Source organism: Rissa tridactyla, chromosome 4, assembly GCF_028500815.1.
Source record: "Rissa tridactyla isolate bRisTri1 chromosome 4, bRisTri1.patW.cur.20221130, whole genome shotgun sequence".
Lineage (NCBI taxonomy): Eukaryota > Metazoa > Chordata > Aves > Charadriiformes > Laridae > Rissa > Rissa tridactyla.
This window is the reverse complement of record NC_071469.1, coordinates 5,699,727-5,719,553: the sequence shown is the minus strand read 5'-3', so window position 1 is coordinate 5,719,553 and position 19,827 is coordinate 5,699,727. Positions and strand designations below refer to the sequence as shown.

At 39.7% G+C, this 19,827-nt stretch overlaps 1 protein-coding gene across 3 annotated transcripts in view; it reads right to left on the bottom strand.

The window, feature by feature from the left end:
• Positions 1-501: 501 nt before the first annotated feature.
• Positions 502-19,827, bottom strand: part of NELL1 (neural EGFL like 1) — a 292,766-nt gene continuing 273,440 nt past the window's right edge. For all 3 annotated transcript variants that reach the window (XM_054200528.1, XM_054200530.1, XM_054200529.1), the window contains 4 exons: positions 11,782-11,975; positions 6,110-6,286; positions 4,151-4,375; positions 502-2,903 (listed from right to left, as the gene is read on the bottom strand). In XM_054200528.1, coding sequence (XP_054056503.1) covers positions 2,853-2,903; positions 4,151-4,375; positions 6,110-6,286; positions 11,782-11,975 — 647 coding nt within the window. In that variant the 3' untranslated portion in view covers positions 502-2,852. The remainder of the gene's footprint in view (positions 2,904-4,150; positions 4,376-6,109; positions 6,287-11,781; positions 11,976-19,827) is intronic.

Below are 19,827 nucleotides of genomic sequence, written 5' to 3'. Positions count from 1 at the left end.
TTAACTAGGAGCAAATGTCCTTTCACAGAAGTTATATTGGTAGTACTCCTCACGTTAATACTATTGTTCTTATCTTCTGAGCAGAGAGAAAGTCCACCTCACAAACAAAGAGGAGATTTTTCAGAAATTATTACAATAAACTTGATATTATTTTTTTTCAGCATTTTCAACGTAGGGCCCATCGGTCTATAGAGAATAGGGAATTTCATCAAGAAAGGGGTTTTGAAAGTTCTTACCTTGGTCACAGAGGAACATAGAGAATTAAATTTTCCTCCTCAATGTGCTCTTTGAGCTGGGACTGTGGCTTCTGAGTGCTCTGAAGGTAAATGGGATGTGACTAGTGATCAAATTGCTTCATAAGGAAAAGTTCATCACAGTCAGGGTAACTGCTTAAAATGCAACATAAACAAACAGGTCTGTGTCAATATTTTGACTCTGTGTAAACAGTTCAAGCTGTATCACTCTGGAGATAATGACGCATAATGCCGTATAAAACGCTCTGAAAGGGTTTTACTGAATTAATCTGCATTTGAGTTCTGGAAGAAAATTGGTCTGTGCGGTGGAAAAATGTGAACTTCTGTGCTCCGGTTAAATGTGATCCTACCAAGGTCCGGAGCTTCCAGAAAACATCTTGAGAAAGGGCTTCATTACTACCAGGTAAATGGGAAAAGAATGATTTTCAGACCCTGCACTGTCTTTAATCCCATTCACAGAGCTTCAGAAACTGGTGTGTATGACAGACTGGAATACATCTGATTTTGGCCAAGTACGTACAAACAAAGTATTTCTTACAACTCTGATGCTACCTTTCTGGGCAAACTCTTTCTCCTCTCAGCAACATCAGGAGTTCACGTCTGGAAAGGACGGCGATTAGTGGTTTAAAACTCTGCTAATAAAACTAAGGGAAAGCAATCTGTACATAGGAGTTTATTTAGATGCCCACAAGTTTTAAATCATTCCCCTTTATATCTCAGCCCACTGGATATCTCGTCCAACTGAATTACCATTGGGTTTTACAATGTGATATACAAAATGAGCTGACGGTATGATTTACAAACATCCTTTGAGTATCATATAAAACACAACCGTTTCCCTTATTATACAATCACCAGGGCAATGCAAATATAGTCAATGCATTACTAGCTGAAAATGATGGGGCATTTTAAGAAAATAAATTTAACTTTACCACACAAACCTGTTAGATAAAACAAATCCTGTTTAAAAAAAAAAGGGAATAAAGTTGTCTGGATGATTGCAATTAATTTTTATATCATTTTGCCACTTCCCCCTTATAAGAAACATAATAGTACTTCATTTAAAAGACGACTAATTTTTTCACTGTATAGTCACACTTCATTCTTATTAATCAGTTTCACATTTTCTGCATGAACCTATGAAAAACTCACAAATGTAGACTTTCCAAACTGTAGCCACTATACTTGTTTCTGCACTCTTTTCCATATACTCAGTGTTTAATTAAAGAAACAAAAAGCAAAAAACACTACACAAATGAGCAGAACAAAACACAACAGCACGTTAAAAAGGTGACATGTAAGCTGTAGATGCCATCATCGTAGAAATATATTCTTGTTCTAATGCCACAAACTTTCTAGCCTCATGAAAAAAATAGACGTTAGCTGAAAAGAATCTAAACTGTAACCTCAATGTAGCGCTAAGAGTTTTAATTTGTATTTCTGCCTAAACTTAGGTAGTAAAACAACACTGCGCACATGGTAAATTTAAAACTATAGATTTTTGAACGTCGTAAAATATGAAAAGAGTAGATCTGTGTCTAAGCTGTAAATTGGGTAGTGAAAGTTACCAAGCGTTAAGGTCTCCTGTCGCGCGTGTCACTGGTACAGGTGCTCCTGCACTGTGTCACTATGGTAGCAGTAACTGAGAATGGCAGACATCTTTATTACTGTAAATACAAAAAAAGGAAAAACTCTGAACTCATCAATGATCTTACAACTGAAAGCAAACTGTAACCTAGTCAATTTTAATTATATCATCTTAAGGCTCTCTGACTGTTTTATCACGGCACGACCCAGAGGGATTATACGCTTTTTTCAGCATTTGCGGTTTCTCTTGCAAGACAGAATACTGATAATGACTGGTGACTCTTTCCTGAATGTGTGTTGAATTGAGGGTGGAATGCAGTTTTAGTTCCATTTCTCACTACAGGAGTCTTGCTGCTGCTGCTCCGCATGTTTGGAGAAGAAAGTGCTTTTTTTGCCATTTCGTTAAGGTCATGGCATTTAACTTTATACATTTTTAAGACAGGCTTATTTTGATCGCTTCCGTTCTGTCCAATCAAATATACCTTTGAATGCTTTAAAATGTTGGACAGCTGTGAAATATAAGTACTATGCAATTTGACTGTACATACATACATATTTTCATAAATACATCTGACAGGGACCTTGGAACTAAGTATGTGATATCATGGGACAAAATCACAACAGGCTGTCTTATTTGTAAAATCTAGATCCAAAGTAAGAAGAGTTGAATTCTATCATGTTGTCAATACACAAATTAAACCAAAAATACAGCATTAGTTTACCCATGAAATAATTTAAACATATTTGCAAATGTCTCGACAGGAAAAGTGTGTCATTTACAACACTGAAAACTTTTAACAACCATTGACTTATATGCGCTGTACTGTAAGTCACCCAGACAAGGCTAGCAAGGATGAGCATAGTGATAGGTCCCAAAGGCAACTCCCAAACATCTTCCTCATGCGGAGACTTTGGTAATTGTCTGTTGTATAAAACGCCAACGCTTATGACTTCATTTCAGGTGTTAACTTCATCGGTTTTCCTCCCTCGGCACAGTCCAGTCTGACTACGTCAGTTATTGTTGAGACACTCTAAATCCACCGAGCAGCAGACGTTCCCATTCTGCACAGACAAACAAGCAGGCGTCAATCACTGCCGCAGAAGAAGTTAGAAACAGCAAAGGGGCTGGTGGCATGCAGAGATAGAGGCATCTCTGACACATCTACCGCATACAAAAGTCTGCTTAACCCATCGTCCCAGGGTGTCCGAGGGGTCTGACTTTGCCAAATAGCACGGAACCGGCCTGAACTACACATGAACTAGAAACCTGAATGTGAGAGACTCAGCGGTCCCCATAATAAAATACACCACAGCAGTGGCAACAGACACGACTGGACTTTCCTCCCATGCAAGAAAGTTGATGGAGAGAGTTTTGACGTGATCCATGCAGGGAAGCTTTCTGCTTGTCTGAAAGAAGCAGACAGTTCAGATTCTTGATTCATGGCAGATATGGGGGAGGTGAGGGGGACATAAAGCTTTGGAGTTTAATCCGTTGTTAAATATCTTTCTGCAACATCCAGTCATTTACAAAACTATCTTATGTAATAAAAACCTACAGCAACCACCAAAACCCCAAACGAGCAATTTTTTTTCCTTTTTTTTTTTAATCCAACACAAACCAATAGGAAAAACTCTGAAGAATGGCAGAAAAGCTACCTTCAATAATTTAAAGCCCTGGAGCAACAGCTTGGTTTCCCACAGTGACCAGAAGAACATTTTATATAACCCAAAACAACATTTTCATAATTCTGATATTAGCACAGTGGGGTCATCACTGCACGGAGTGAGGGAGACAGACTGCGCTTCTGCATTAGAGCCACTGGATTAAATCCATCTTGATGAGATCAGGGAACAGAAACTGTGACGTTCCCTTCCCACTTCTGTTGTGGGAGTGCCTTCATCTCTGGGCTGCACTGCATTTCTACTTGCGTACTTGCTGATGAAACTTTGATTACTTTTATTGCCTCTGCCTACCAGCTCTGTAAAACACATTTTCATGAACATTCACATTAGGCAATTATTAAGATATTAGCCTAGATTCATACTGAGAATGCCTGAAGGGCTCTCCAACAGAATGTCTGGAAGTGGCGCTAGGATATTACATATCTGTGCTCAACGTTTTCAGCAAGCACAGAATTGTTTTGTTTCCACCCTGCAAAAAACAAACGGCATGAGTTTTCTGTAGGCTTCTACCCTCGGCTCTCATTTACCTCCCCGAGATCTGACTGTGAGCTCCCAAGGGCAGAACGCGACCCTGATTTTCTGCAGGAACATACATTTCCATTACCATTCTGCCTTGCCCATCGTACCTTGCATTTGCAGGTTGTACAAGGCGATCCCACCATTGTCCATACAGCGCCGCTAAGTCTCGTGATTCCATAGCCATCTAGACAGGTTTTCCTGATGTCGTAGGTGATGCTGTCAGCCAGACAGGGGTCACTGACGCAGTGGGGACAGCACTCTCCTTCTGCGATGGCTGTGTACTCGCAGTTTAGATTTGGGCACAAAAGAGGCCAACAATCCACCTCTCCCTCCTGTAAAAATTGAAGCAAAGCTCATTCAATTTGTTGCCATTTATTAGCCACTATGAAACCTTCCATCCTGTTGAATGGAAAAGTTTTATTTTGCCAAAATTGAAATAAATTTAATGGATCAGCTCTGTTTGGTTGATCATATAAATGCACATTTGAATACTGAGCTGACGTTTCCTAAATGTAGCAGACCATCATTTGGTTTTTTCTTGACTAAACACCACCACTGTCACCATCGTAGCAGGGGAATTTGAGTTCTTTGGGGTTTTTAAAGGCAGCGTTAAATCCTGAGTTCCAATATTTCCCATAAATTATAATTTTTGCAGTGATCACCTTGCAGAATCATGCCCTCTTTCTGCGTCTGGTCAGATAAACATCTCTGCAGGATCACAGCAACTGTTCAAATAGAAAATTAACACTGCAGATAGACGTGGGTTAGTGTGTTCGAGAAGCATTGAACATGATCTAACTAGGAACGGCCAAAATTGATTTTACTGTCAACTCCTAAAGGAATTGTTAGAGGAATACCAGTTATGTTCCACTGAGTCATTTTATTTTATTATTTAGCTTTAAAAAAAAAAAAAATGTTTAGTAGATAGAAACATGGAGAAGAGAGAATCATCAGGTCACTTCTGTAGAGTATTGCTGTGTGCGTCTAAACCTAACCTGCGAAAGACTCCAGTAACGTGCATTATGCTACTCTGTAAGCACTTCAGCTGTTGAGAACATCCCACACCGCACAGAACCTTACATGTAGCATCGATTTAGGGCATCGCTGTCTTTTAGCTCTGTATGTTAATCCAGTCATAAAATTAGGCAAAGAACTGCTAGTCACAAACTCAGTACCCCTTGTAAAACACGTCACATCTAACCGTTGCCGCTGGCTGCAAATGTTTCTTGCTCTTCGTTTGTGAACATTAAAAAAAAATAATATTGTCAGAGAATACAAAACACAATACTTACTGCTGTACTTTATGGATAATTATCTCTTAAGAGTAACTTAGCTTTGAATGTAATTTGTATCCCGGTGCTCAGACACCTCTTGATTAATATCATATATAAAGACTATGTTATACAGACAGCTATAAATGGAAAACTGATAATTTTAATGAAGTTCATTGCTGCACTAATTAGTATATCTGTGCAAAACTTAAAGCTTTAGGGAAATAATCTACAGTGCCTAATGAGAAAATAAATGTTCTTCACTTTGCATGTTTGTCTAGTAATTTCAGTTTTCTTTATCCTTCTCTTTTTCGTTACTTTTTGCTAGTTCACCACGTGGCACTGGCATTCCTTTTTTCCAGCATTTGCTGAATGAAAAAAAAGAGAATTGCATTCTCCATTTTGGTAAGGCAGGCACACCAGCTGATGTAATTAAAAGCTGAAACTCCTCCAACCACATCCATTGCATGTGCAAAAAAAAATTTAAAAAGTCAAAGATCAGACAACCTTATAAAAGTTCTCAAAAGCAGACTAATGCTAAAGCTAATATAGTGTCAAGGTTCCCAAGCTTTTGTCATGCTTTTCATTTTGTTCATTAGACCTACTTATTCAGCAGTAAGAGGAAAACTGATGGTGTAGCTTTCAGGTCTCTGGTGCTCTGTAAGTGCTTTATCACCATTCACAGTCTGAAAAGCAGGTAAAGAGAGAGCCAAGAGCCTGCTTCCAAGCACGCTTTGCTAAAAATCATGGACCTTGCTATTATTCTTGCTCCCTTCCGAAATGCTTTACTCGTACCAGGCAACGGCACTGCTGACAGCTGTAGGTCCAGTTGTCCCCACTGCGGTAGAGCTTGTGCCCAGTTTGGTCGAGGCACTGGCTGGTGACGCGGGTGTCACACTCCGGGCAGCAGAAGAGATCAGCGCTGGGGTTCTCGCAGTCGCAGGCTGTCCTCCGGCAGAAAATCCTCCCGTCCTGCAAGGAGACATCGCCCTGATGTCAACCACAAACTGTCAGACAGCAACCCGGATAAGGTCACAGGGTACATATACCAAAGGGCACATCTTTAGCATATCAGGAAATGTTAAGTTCTTAATATATTCAATGTTACCGCCAACAAGGACTGGATCCTGCCAGTTGTAATACCTCAAATACCAGTATTGTCCCAATTTCTATCAGTGCATGGATCCAACACTGTCTGAACCTGAGAATACTGTTTTCCTGTCTCCAGCTAATTGAATTTAAAAGAAATCAGTATCTCAGAAGAAATTTAGTGAAGCATTTTCAAATTTCATTGGTTATATCAACGAACTCTTCAAGCAGTTGCCACTTTAATAAATATAGTATTTGTGTAGCACTATTTTGACTGAATGTATCACTGTGAAGAAAATAACTTGAATAAATAAAGTTATGAAGGTGGTCCCTTTAACTTCAGAGGAGCACAATATAGCAAAAACCAGAGTAGCACTAATCATCCTTAACTCTGAATTCACCACTGGTTCTGTTCTGCACCTGGACCTACAGTACACCAGCTTAAAGCTAAATGGACTTATCATCATCCAGTATAATTCAGTTCATCTATTAAAGAGGAGCTGTATTCCATATTCCACAGGCTCTCCAAAATATGATTGTGCTCAATATTTGCTTACAGTATTGGATGTCCCATTTTGTTAAAGACCATTAAATAGAATTGGTTGAGATAAACAGAAGAATTGCTTCCGCAGGTAAAGAGAAAAGGATATATTATCATCACAGAAAAAAACAAATTGATTCTAATTCTAGTTATGAAAATTGGATGGACTACGGTGTTTGAAATTATACCCCTTACCGCAGGTGAGCCAAAATATTGATATGCCACACATAGACTGGGAACGGAAATCACGGCCGACGATGAGGAGATTATTGAAAAGTTTTGACATGCACTTCTTCTGCATTCCATGCTAGTTACTGGATTAGTCCTTATTCAAGAAAAGCACCCCCTGCAGCCAACTTGAAGGTAGAGCTGTGAGAGGAATGAAGCTATATTCTACTTTGGATCACAACTGTAAATTCCTAAAACAACCCAAGTCATTTCATTTCAGTTTTTCCATATCCTCATCAGAACCTTGTTCTGAGTCTATAAACCTGCATCTGATGTAAGAAGGAAAAGGGTTTTTGTCATTGCCACCAAATAAAGGGATACCTATATAAACATAAAGCAAGGGACTTTACTTCCTCTCGATCCTTTTAAAAGTGATTGCTAAAAAGAGTGACAGCACCCCAGGACATCTTTTCCGCAGGCAGACAAAATAGCCATAACCACAGCATGTAGCATGGGAGGTTCTTTTGTTTGTACTTTCATGTAGGAATCTGTGTTTGGGTGGTGTTTTTAAGCAAAGCCAGTCTTGGCCACAATGCAACACACACAAAATCCCAGTACGCGTGTCAGTCAGTGTCACTGCTGCATTTCATCGTATTTTGAATTGATTAGAATATTACTTTCTGTTGTAAGAATAACAAAAATTATTTCTTATGCCTGATAAGGAAAGCTGAAGAGAACACAGGATTATGGAAACGTAGGACACATGCTAGGCTCACATGGATCTGACCTGCTTTTGCCAACCACAGGGCATAGGACCAGATCCCCCTACAGTCTTTATTCAGTTTTGTGTCTACTTATGTCTAGTTTGGTGTTTTAGCTGTGGAAGAAGGAATAAACAAGCTTTGTTTCCCTGCTCAGCAGTTTGAGTAACTCATGAGGTAGGGACGACTGCCCATTTCCTCAGCCACAGCTCCGGCTAGGTCCAGATTGCAGCGCTGGGAATAAACCCTTTCCACTAAAAAAAAAAAAAAAAAAAAGAAAAGAAGTCATCCTTTCAGCACGTGGTGAAAGAAGAGAGCCAAAAGCCTTTCCCTGATGGAGAGTTATAACTAAATCTCTGTTCTTGCAGGTGGGAAAGCACAACGGTCTTGTCTTCCAGCCCTTGCGGAGGGCAGACAGGCAGCGGCAGCTCAGCACAGGAGCTCTGCCAGGCGTCCCAGCTCCAGGCACGAGGGGCTGCACCAGGCGTCCGGGCAACCCAACGCCCTCGATGACGGCTGTCTCTCTCCTCTCCATAATGGAGTGCTGATTAATAATGGCTAATCCAATTCACTTGCCAAGCTTTCCAGATTAGTTTTCAAATTCCCCTTTCAGCTGGTGACTGCTGGTAGTTCGGTGCTTCTCTGAGCTCCCGTGCTGTTACCTCTGGGGAGCAGCTAACCTTTTACGTTGCCTTTACTCTCTGTATTTCAGAACGCTGACAAAGCCTGATGATTTTGCCAGAGACCTTTTGGTAATCATAATACACTGCTACTCTCTTTATTCTTTAAGCATTTGTGTTTTATCTACAACCTCATTAGCTCCATGCCTTTCAAAAAACATTTTTATCCCTATACTGCAGTGACACAAAGCCTCTTAAGCTACAACATCTCACTTGCATCTCTGCAGCTCTACAGTAGCATTGGGAAATATATAGAAAATTGAGAAATACATAGAAAGCAACTTATTTTCTTTCAGTGGGTAATAGCATATAGCATCTTATTAGTACCTCTCCCTGCCCGCCTTCCTCACTGAATCGGTTCTACGTGCTTCGTAAGCATCAGTGGTATGAACACAAAATTGTTCTTACCAAAGGAAAAACTGACACACAAGGGAATCGCTGTTAAGGGTGACTCGAGTTTCCCCAGAGCCCAGAGCTAATTTGGACAGAAATCAGACCCCGCAGAAACCAAACAACCAAACCGTTCTCACCATCAGGAACATGCTTCACCTTGGCATATCTCTCTGTTCCCAGCGCTGTGCTTATCCCCCAGGCTTTTTCACACCGGGAATGGAGGGCTGTCTTAATTAGAGGACAGACTCACAAGCCCAGATGTAGCCGGACTGTACAGCCAGGCTTAGTTTTCTCATGGGAGAGAGAAACAGCTGCCCACCCCCAAAAAATTTCTACCGGTTTTGTGTATTAAATCCACAAGAGTTCAGGAAGATGCCCGTAGAAGACACCTCAAAATACTGAAGGTACTGTATTAATTTATAGTTTTGAAAATTTGTTTTTGTAAACTTTTTTTTTACTCAGATGAACAAGGATGGTTTGAAGAGACTGGGTCTGATGAAACACTGAAATAATCCGCTGTGCTTCAATAATAGAACTTTCCTTCATTACATAACTGAAGTAATATAATTCCTCATATTCCATAGTATCCTACTCCACAAATAACCTTACTTAATGAACTTCGAAGTTAAGTAAGGTAATTAATTTTCTTTGCTCCAGATTTTAAATTATTTTCAAGATGGGATCTATGTGTTTCAGCCAGTGCACAAAATACATCCATCTGACCTTTCCTAAAATAACAGAAGAAAAGCCAAAAGAAAACGTATTATTTAAAATCTGAAATGCTGATTTGTTTCCTAGATAGAACAAGCGAGTAGGATCATTTCAAAGTTTGAGTAAGAAGTATTAGGAATGATTTAGTTACACTCTGCCCTTTTCCACACTGAAAACTGAGCAGGCTGCAAAAAGGTCGAGCAGGGCCAGGTCCCTGTGCAACTGCATGGAAAGGATGGAGTCTGGCAGCGGGGCTGAGAATTAAGCTGGTATATCGGAATCTATCACAGTTTATAAAATATGTTTCAATATTTCAATAAACCCTGAGTGAAGACTTTACGTCCTGCCTGGGATACGACAGAGGAGGAGCTCTCCCTGTTTTCCTTGTTCTATAGTCAAGAATTTGGCTCTTGAAACAAGGCAGCTACCCCTGAAGTGAAATTAAATGCAAATGTTAATTCCCAGAGGAAAAAAAACAGAAAGCGGGGAAGATAACGAAGGAAGAGTCATAGCAACAAACAGTGCCAGGCTTAGTTTAAAATATCTATGTACTAGTTAATCATTTTGTATATTTTCATATACTAATAAGAACATTCAACGTAAGAAATAAGTGCAATGAGAAATGGAAATAAAACAAATTACAAGCAATCTAATACTAATAGTTGTAATTCTGCCAAAAAAAATAGGGAATACTAATAGTTGTGATTCTGCAAAGGCAGACCAGATGTCTTCACATATATTAAACTGTTTATTCTATGGACTGGAAATCCTTTCATAAGCCAGCCAGTTCCCCAAGATTACAATAAAAGCTTGATATATATTCAGTGGAGTTGTACACTTCAGCTTCTGAAGGGAGGAGTTTTAGGGAGCTTGAGGCTACTTGAGGTAAAAAATATAGCAACTAAGAAGAACATATTCCCTTTTGAACCCAAAAGAGCAATGTACTTTGCAGGTTCTATTCACTCTGAAGTCTTGATTTTCCCTTCTGCTATACTATTGCAAAAGAGAAATGGTGAGGCTTTCAGCTTCTTGCAACTTCAAAACAACTCTTTTCCCTTGTCCCCCGCAGCCACTCTAATGCTCCTCTGGCTCATAAGCATCGAGACGTGGGGATTGATAAGGCCAATTCCCACGCTCTATGTTCAGCTTTTCGCAGTGGCCAAAATCTCATTTTACTTGAACTTATGCAAGGGCCAATAGTGTTCCACTGTGTCGAAGGACAGTTTTACCAGTGCTATGAATGCATCAGGTCAAAGTGGCCATAAAAGACCAACTATTTCTCAGATCGGTGCGTTTCTACAATTCTTCTAATTTCAGTGACAGCACTCCTCTTTTAACTAACGAAAACGAAGAAAGATGAGTCAAATGTTCTTTTAACTCAGTTACAATACTCAGAAAAGAACTGGAAATTTCCAGGGGGAAAAAGCCCAAAAAACCTGATCTAAGTATCAACTTTAAAGTTGATCTACTTATACTACGCCTGGTTTCTCCAAAGGTGCAGAAAGCTGCACCGCTCATGGGAGAGAGCTGCCAACACAGCCAAGCTGGGATCAGGAGGAGAAACGTGTCCTTCACCCTTCTTCACCTGAGGAAATTAAGTGCCTGCTGCTAGGTCCTCTGCCCTTTGACTCTTGCTCAGGTTTCCTTCTTACCCAGTTGATTTACACGTATTCCAAGTAAGAGGAAACACCACCAACAGGAAGATGGCTGACTACAGTACTGGTCCTGAGAGATGCACATTCATGTAAAAGAGAAATTAAAACCAGTTTTCAACATTTCCAGTAAGCGTGCTGATCGCCCACACGTTCCGTTCAAGGGTAACGCAAGACCCTCATCAAGGCACGCTCCGAGTGGCTCTGGCCCATGGGGTGACATGGTGGAAGCTCAGCAAGGTTAGCCATTATTCAGCTGTGTCAGTGATTGCACAAAGTAAGAAAAAAGATGACTTCCCAGAAGAATTTCCCCATCGCAGCTTCAGTGCCCACAGCAGAGCTTACCTTTCGCCTCAGCGCCTTGGGCTTCCGCTAGTATTTTTGCCAACACCAGTGGCACTGCAATATTGGGTTTCTGATGTGAGCCCAGGGAATTAGAGGACTCCTGAAACCCAGACCAGCTGGATCTCACCTTGCAGGAACAAACGGAGCATCTGTCCTCCCTCAGGGTCCACACCTGCCCGTTCCGCTTGAAGCCGCCTTCATGGGGACAATCTCCAGTGCAAGATGGTCCAGACGGACAAAGGCAATCAAACCCTCCTGCCAGGTTCACACAGGCTGAATCATTCCAACAGGTGTGGGTCTTTAAGGCACACTCATCGATATCTGCAAAACAGCAGATTTATAATGCTTGGACATTTTTCTTCACAGGGCAAATTTTTATTTCTGAATTAAGTAATTAGTGCTCATCTGCCTTGCTGGTGGAAGAGCATGCCTTCTTTCTGATATCTTCCGTATTTACTTGCTAGACATTAAACACTGATTTTTTTTTAGGTTATTCTTCAGTGTTTATTTGGATTCCACCAAGAATTCTTAAACTACCTCCAGCAGGCCTAGTTGTAAATGCTGAGATTGACAAACCCAGTGGAACTGTATATCAACAATGAACATGAACCTTCAGCCAAGGGTCTATAGCGATCTCCCAGTGACTGGAAACTAGTGAACAATCAGAGTGACTTTCTATCAATTAGACCACTCTCTGTTCTGGATTTCACACCAAAATAGAAGTGCACTACTCTTCATAAGTTCCTAGCATAATCAACATTTCCCATACCAGAAGGAGTCAACTGCATCCTTTCCTGTTGCTGGAAGGAATAAGACAATTGAGGAAAAAGAAAAAGAAAAAAAAAAAGAAAAGAAAAGAAAGAAAGAAAGAAAGAAATCGGAGGCATCTCATGCAGAAAAAAAGCCTTAGAAAAAAGCTATGCAGGAAAAGTATGATTTAGCAATGACACAAAGAAATAAGTAACAAAAGAAAATCATTACACACTAGAGAAAAGTGAATTACAGTATCCCATTAAAATTGCTTTTGGAGGGTAAAATATAATTACGCAATATGAATTTATCTAGGGAGTTAATGCAGCATTCTTTTTCTTGCAGCAAAAGCCATGACATATTTAAGCGCATTGTTAAAAACAGGTATTTATTTCAGAACATAACTGTGGACTATTCTTAAACAACATATTGACAGACTGACCAGATAAAATACCAGTAAACTGGTGGGCCTCTTTTGTTCCAACACGAACAATGAAAACTGTAAGCAATAGTGTGAAGAAGGGTGAAAAATAAAATCTTTTAGAAATATGCGATGGTCTCTTTCATGAAAATTCCAGAATACTATTACATAAATTCAGAAATTACAAGGAAGAACCCTCAACACTTACCAGTTTAAATGACCTTATTGCTAGTATGAAATTTATAACTGCTCAATATATCCCAAGAGTACTTTTAATTCCTCTCTAAACCAACAAATTTAAAAATTCAATAGAATTTACACAGAGAAATTACCAAAAGTCTAATTCAGGTGGAGTGTGATGGCCAGTTGCCCTACTTTTTGGACAAGTGCCATGGCTTTGCAAGTCATCTCCTCAGAAAGCCAGATCTTAAAAAATGGTAGCAATTCTCTCAATCTGCTGAAGGAAACTCTCTATAACAATCGAATCACTAAATTCCCTCTGGCCTTGTTAGTAAAATTACTGATTTCAATTCATAAATAGCCCAGGAACAAGTGGAAATGTGGTAGTGCCCTTGACCAAATGCAAAATCAACCTGCACAACCGAGTCAAGGGCCTGGGCCACTAGAAAATGGCTGTTCCTCTTTCTGCTTATAGACCCAAAGGGAAGCTGGAGACAATTCCACTGCAGAAGGACTTCACTCCTGGGCTAACCTGGGGGCCAGTCCTTTCTCAGGGATATTCCCAGTGGCCTGATAGCACAATTCAATTGCTCGTCACTCAGACTTCCCTAAAAATGGGGTACTTTGCTGCACTGACAGTCTTAATTGCCAAAAAAGAATGTTATGGCTCTAATGCGTAATGAGTACTTGAAAGCTCCACTCTCAGTGGTGTAAAAGGTGCTGTGCTAAGAGAAACTTAAATTTGCAGTTCGTTGTTTAACAAGTGCCAGAATATCACAGGAGGTAAAAACCATGAAGAGCGACATGGAGAGAGCTATGAATGAACTGGTGTGAAATGAATTACATTCAAACAGCTACTCTAAAACTTAAATTATTCTTTAAAACATCCCATTTTTCTTTCAATAGACTACGACTTGTATTTTATGTTGAAGACAAAGGTATAAATGAAGCATTCTCTTTGTCTTTGGTGAGTTCACCAAGCTTCGTCAATATTCTCTTCCCCACCATATTAAGGGCTCCTTGAATAGCAGATATGTAGGATGTAGCAGGATCAGAGTGCAGATTAGAAGGGTAGCTTTCACAGTTCAAAACTAAAAGGATTTCACAGATGAATATAAAGGCATATTGCCTACAGAGTTCCATGTAATTGCTTTACTTATGACACAGAAATCTAATTCTGTTTCTATGTAATTTAACAGATTTATGGAAAGCCAGATGTTAGCAATTACAGAAACTAACATTATTCATATTCGCACTAGTACAGACCTGTTCACACTGCACAAAGCCAACTTAATCTGTTATACATATCCAAAAGGGTAGAACACAGTATTTACGTACTGCTACTGCTGTTCTCCGTTTAGCACATGGAAAAAGGCTGCCCCATTAAGAGCAGCCCAAACTGGTAAATGGGACATTCTTGACAAAGAAACCAATCAAGCAAAGCTGAGTAACATAGCGTGAACATAAATTCCTAATTGCTACTCAGTTTGCTCATTTTTTTTTCGTTCTTTATGCAAATGATGGTTTCTTATTATTTTATAGCATTTATTATTTAAAAGTTTTAGTCATTAATCAAATATAAAAGGCTTGGACACTGCACTCATTTCCAGCTGAACTTTTAATAGAGCTAATTTTCTGAGAACATCCCTTTGGCAGTTTTTTTCTTGTCACTGATTGCATTTCTAAAAGTCAGAACAAACAGCCGATGTTCCCAGTAACTTGAGGAAAAGAAGTTGTAAGCGTAACATGTTTTTGTCCCTTTCACTCTTTCAGCCTCAAACCAGATTGGGGGAGATGGGGAAGGGAAAAAAACCACAGACAAAAACTCCTATGCTGTTAAGCTTAAGAAAGTGTTTCAGTTTAATGGAGATCAAATGAACTTGCTCGTAATTGACACGAGATCAGCATGTAGATGGCTATGCAAAACATGGAAGAAAGTACTCATATTTAGTGTGAAATTTCTGCTAACAACTAGAAACAACGTGTCTACCTAGGTGTTGAAAAATTAGGCTACTTTAAAATTCTGAACATGTCCAAAACAATCTTCTAATGAATATGAAAATTGTACGATAGGACTCTTGCATATAGATTATTTTTATATTATTCAAATCCTTTCTCAGCTCAAATTCCCCACACTCCCATCAGGTTTCCTGCGCTTTTCCACAACTGCTCTCAGAAGAATCGGGCCCAAAACTGGAACGTTTAAAGGTGGGCAAGGCAAAACTCTACACAAATCGTATTTCCTATTGTAACAACACTGGGTAGGAAGAAGATGAAAAATTCATTTATAAATCAAGCAACTTTGAAGAACAATAGACAGCTACGTATGTGAAATAGCAAGGAGACTCCATAGCCTTTCCCTGCATATAGCCCAAGAACAAGATGTCTGTCTTGAGCTTTGGGGGGATTAGTTCTTCCATGTATCCCGTCAACCTGTGAAAACAATCTTATTTTCACACCTGGAATATGACTTTGCAATTCTTTTCATTATGTTGAGACAATCTGTAGCAGGCTACTAATTAACCCAAGTAAAAGTGGCAGAGCTTTACTTCCCCCCCTCCACAGAGTTCCTTTTTAAGGAAAAGTGAGGATATAGTGGAAGTGATCATAATCAGAATTTTGCTTGTCATGCTAGCCTTACGCTATTTCCTATCAACAACATAGAGCCAACAGCAAAGTGATTGCTGCCAAGATATGCCACGTCAAACATTGCACAGGACTATCGTAAGACTGATCAAGATCTTCACTCTTCAAACACTCCCAATCTGTGCTGCTTTTAATAAATGTACGGCAACAAGTACCTGATCATTTGTATTTTAGCCCCGATGCAACTAGTCACATTTTGCGGATGGGAAAAGAAAGAAAACAAACCACCCCAGATGCGCTCATTTCCCAGTACACTCTCAAGGTACACAGAGATAGCTTGGTAACGTGGGCAGACAAGAAATCAGAATCAAAATGGAACAGAATAATCCCCTGAGATGCAGGGGATCCTTTTCCATCCTTTTTGGCTGTAAAGAGAAGTAATTTGCCTCAGATATTATGAGAGGTCCCATGGCCACTGTATTTGAATGGGGTAGAAGACAAGCATGACTGTACATATCAACACAAGTTCATTAACTCGGCTTCACTGAAATTTTAAACAATCCCCAGCTACTTCATTTCTTAGTTTTCAAGGCTATTCAGGTTTTAATGGTATGACTTTTCTATAGAGCCTTAATAAATGTGTGCAAGCAAGTCATGCAGTGTGGTGCTCTGTGATATCATGATAAGCTGTTGCAGAAGAAAGAACCCTACTAATGTGCTGATTTTAACTGTTATGGTACATTAAACCATTACAGTATAATGTTAATGTGAAAAATGTATGCTGGGCTCCCAAGCCAATATATACACAAGTTAACTAAACACTGTTTTGACATATCATTTTTCATAGGCAACTTGTCACTTAACATATTTGCCTTCTTTCTAAATCAAAGTGATTTGGACTCGTCTGAAAAAAAATCATCACTAAACAGATTCATTTTTAGTTAGAGAATATTTTATGATAGTACTTTTATTCTACAGAGACATTAATGGTCTATTAAAGAACATTGCATAGTAAATTAGACTCTGAATATAGGATTTACTAACGCTTTCTAGAAATATAGAAATGACTAAACACTATTACCTTGAAGACATGTAAAGCAACTTTGTCTCAGAATACAAGAATTGGAATTTAGTAAATGGAAAGTAAGCACAACAATTTTTATTTTGCAGGATAAAATCCACAGACACAGACATTATGAGCTTTAAGAAATTCTAAGAGCAGAACAGAAGAAACTCATAAAAGAGCTAGTTCTAGAGTTGGTCTTGGATACTCTGTACCATACACAAACCTTTCTGTCTGCTCTATAGAAGACCCTTCTGTCTTCTCTAACGATAGATAGAAAAGCAATTCCCAGCCACACAGGAAGATTTTCAAAGAGTGAATCTAGTTTTTTCTTTGACACAGAAAGGGGGCAAAATGAACAAAGGAAAAACCTCCTTTTCGCTTACTTTCTAATCTAGGTAACAGACACCACTGCAGCATACCATGGAGTATACGAAAGCTCCAAGAATGGATTTAAACTCATTCAGACTTGACCCTCAAGCATTGCCTGCACCCAGCTTTTGTGGGAGCCTAACACAGGGGGAGTTGTCTCTCACAAGCTGCTGGCTCCTACCTTTTTCCAGCTTTCGTTTCCCCACAACAGCCACTCTAACCCTGCAGTGAGGTCTAGCTACGCAACCTTTCAGGACAAAATACATGGTGAATCCCATGGTTCTTTGGTGGGAGAAGGTTCCATACTAAGCTTCCCTACAAAGTTTGCCCTGATTCTTAAAGAAAATTAAAAAAAACAACCAACAGCTGACAGGGACTGCTGCCTTGGTTGATTTTCCTTCTGTGTGCTTGCAAGTCACAACGTAGAGACTCTCAAAGATGAAACATCGTGGAAAAAACGGAATCGGGAATTATGTACTCCATAGTCTGAACAGCTGTCTACAGAATAGATGCACCTCCCTTAAAGAGAGATGGAGATTAAAAAGTATAATTTAATTTGCTTTTATTTTTCTGCTGTTGACAGGAGCAAGCTTTGTGGGACATTATTAACTTCCCAGAACAGCATTTCTTTGCCAGTTTTTTCCCTTCTTCTGGTTCTGATAATCTTAAAGGTTATCACTGAAAATTCAGTGGTGAGGGTATATTCAATGATTACCTTACGAGGCAGCAGTATTTGGCAACAGGTACTTAGTGCAGGGAAAAAACAATGTATGCCAGTTCCTTCAATATGGTATCAGTAGATAGTTAATACAGGAATACGTATCAAACAGCAACTCATAGTTCTCTATAAAGTATTTTTGCCTGTCTGCCTTAAAGCCTAGCAAAGCTCCCATTAAAAAAGAAAAAAAAAAAAAAAAGAAAAACCAACAACCCAGCAACTATAGCCTACATGTTTTAATTGCCAAGTAAACTTTAGTAGCAGCTTAGTACAGCAATTGTCTTTTGTCTGCAAGCAGTATTCTTAATAACATATTGTGAAAGGCCAGTGCCTCATAAAAACACCAATGCTAGAAATTAAATTATATTTTCTTAATTCGAGCCTGCTCACCATCACCTTATGAAGCTGACATCTTTTATAAAAGCATGGCTATGGAAACATATTCCCTTTTCAAAGCTGCCTTTGGTTGATATTTTGAGCAATAAAAAAATTCTCCCAAGCTTGAAGTGGCCTGGCCAACTCGTACATCCCGATTACCCAAGCTCTGGCGCAGTATTATGACCTTCCCTGCTGCATCCGTTGATTTACTCATTTGTCCCTTGCCAGGTGACAAACTCCACTGTTTTCTCCTAGTCAATGAGAATAAAGCTTTTAGAAGCACTGACCTATCACAACACTTCCCAAATAGATGTTATTTTTTAAAACGTTCTGCAAGCACTGCAGAGAGGCTGCAAGCAATGACTCAGCTCCAAGACCACCTACATATAAACGGAGGGAAAGGGGGTTAAACCCACAGATACACAAATGCACCCAGCCAAAGCAACCGTCTGCCTGGGCTTTGGGCAATCTGTCAGAGCCGAGCGCTCCCTCCCACGGCCTTCTGATTTTCATATGTTATGATTATTTTGTGGGGGAGGGTTTAACCTTTTTTACTTACGTTCTTAGCCTACTTATTGTTCCCCAAGTTTTATCCTTCAGGGAGGAAGAAGAAATGTTTCAAAACATACTGAAGGGCAATGGCCCGAATCCACCTCAGGTACGCACCAGGATTTCAGTATAGACTCTACAGAATAGGACAAAATGCTGTTGCCAAGCAGATGAACCCTCTTTTATCTGAAATAAGAGTGAATGACTCTGGCCCTGACCCTAAATACTCCACCATGCAAACAAGCTCTGTAACGTGATGAAAGTCAGCGTTCAAGAAACTGAGTTTTAGCTAGAATAGAATGTGTAGTGTTATCTATCTGTCATTTTAACCAATCCTTAGTTGCGCTTTAAAATAAACATCATAGTTTGAAATTTCTTTGTCAATATGGGTTAGAAGAATCTTTCAATTAATTTTTAGTTGGTAAACCAGTATAATGAAATAAAATAAACTGGTTCATTCTCTTCCTCACCGGTACCCTGCAGCAGATGGTTCAGAAAAGCTATTTCATTAAAATAGCCCTGCTAATTTCACATTCTGTTTACAACTTGCATATGGAAAGACTAGCACCTCACCTTACGGACTTCCAGCATGGTGGGCAGGTCAAAACAAGGGCAGTTTGTTTTCAGGAAAACTCATCCCTTCAGTCTCCACAGAATATAGAACATTTTGGGTTCCTTTTTGCTGCGAGGCAGCCGAGGGCCCTTCCCTTTCACAGCGATGCAATGCAAGCAATACTGACCTTTTCAGCCCAGCTACGGGCCATTCCAAACCACAGTCTTGTTTAGGCATCTGTCTTTTCCTGAGACCACCCTGAGCCTTAGACCTTCTTCATCCCCAGCCAGCAACATAAGGTCAGCCTGACAAGGGATGGGGCTCCCCACGCAGGCAGTACAGGTAGCCATCAGGACTGCTACAAATGCCCCTCGTCCCCAGTTGCCTCAGGCTTTTTGAAGGTTATGTCATGTTGCTTTGGCTTCTCATAGAAGATGTATTTTCAACACTGCTCTACCCATCACTCCCTTTACAGTATTTTAATAAGCCAGAGAAGAACTCTTAACATTTGAAAACCTGCTTAGAAATATACGGACTTTCACAGGGTGTTTTATTTATTAAGTCAGAAAATGCTATATAATATGCCTTTTTTCTTTTTCACAG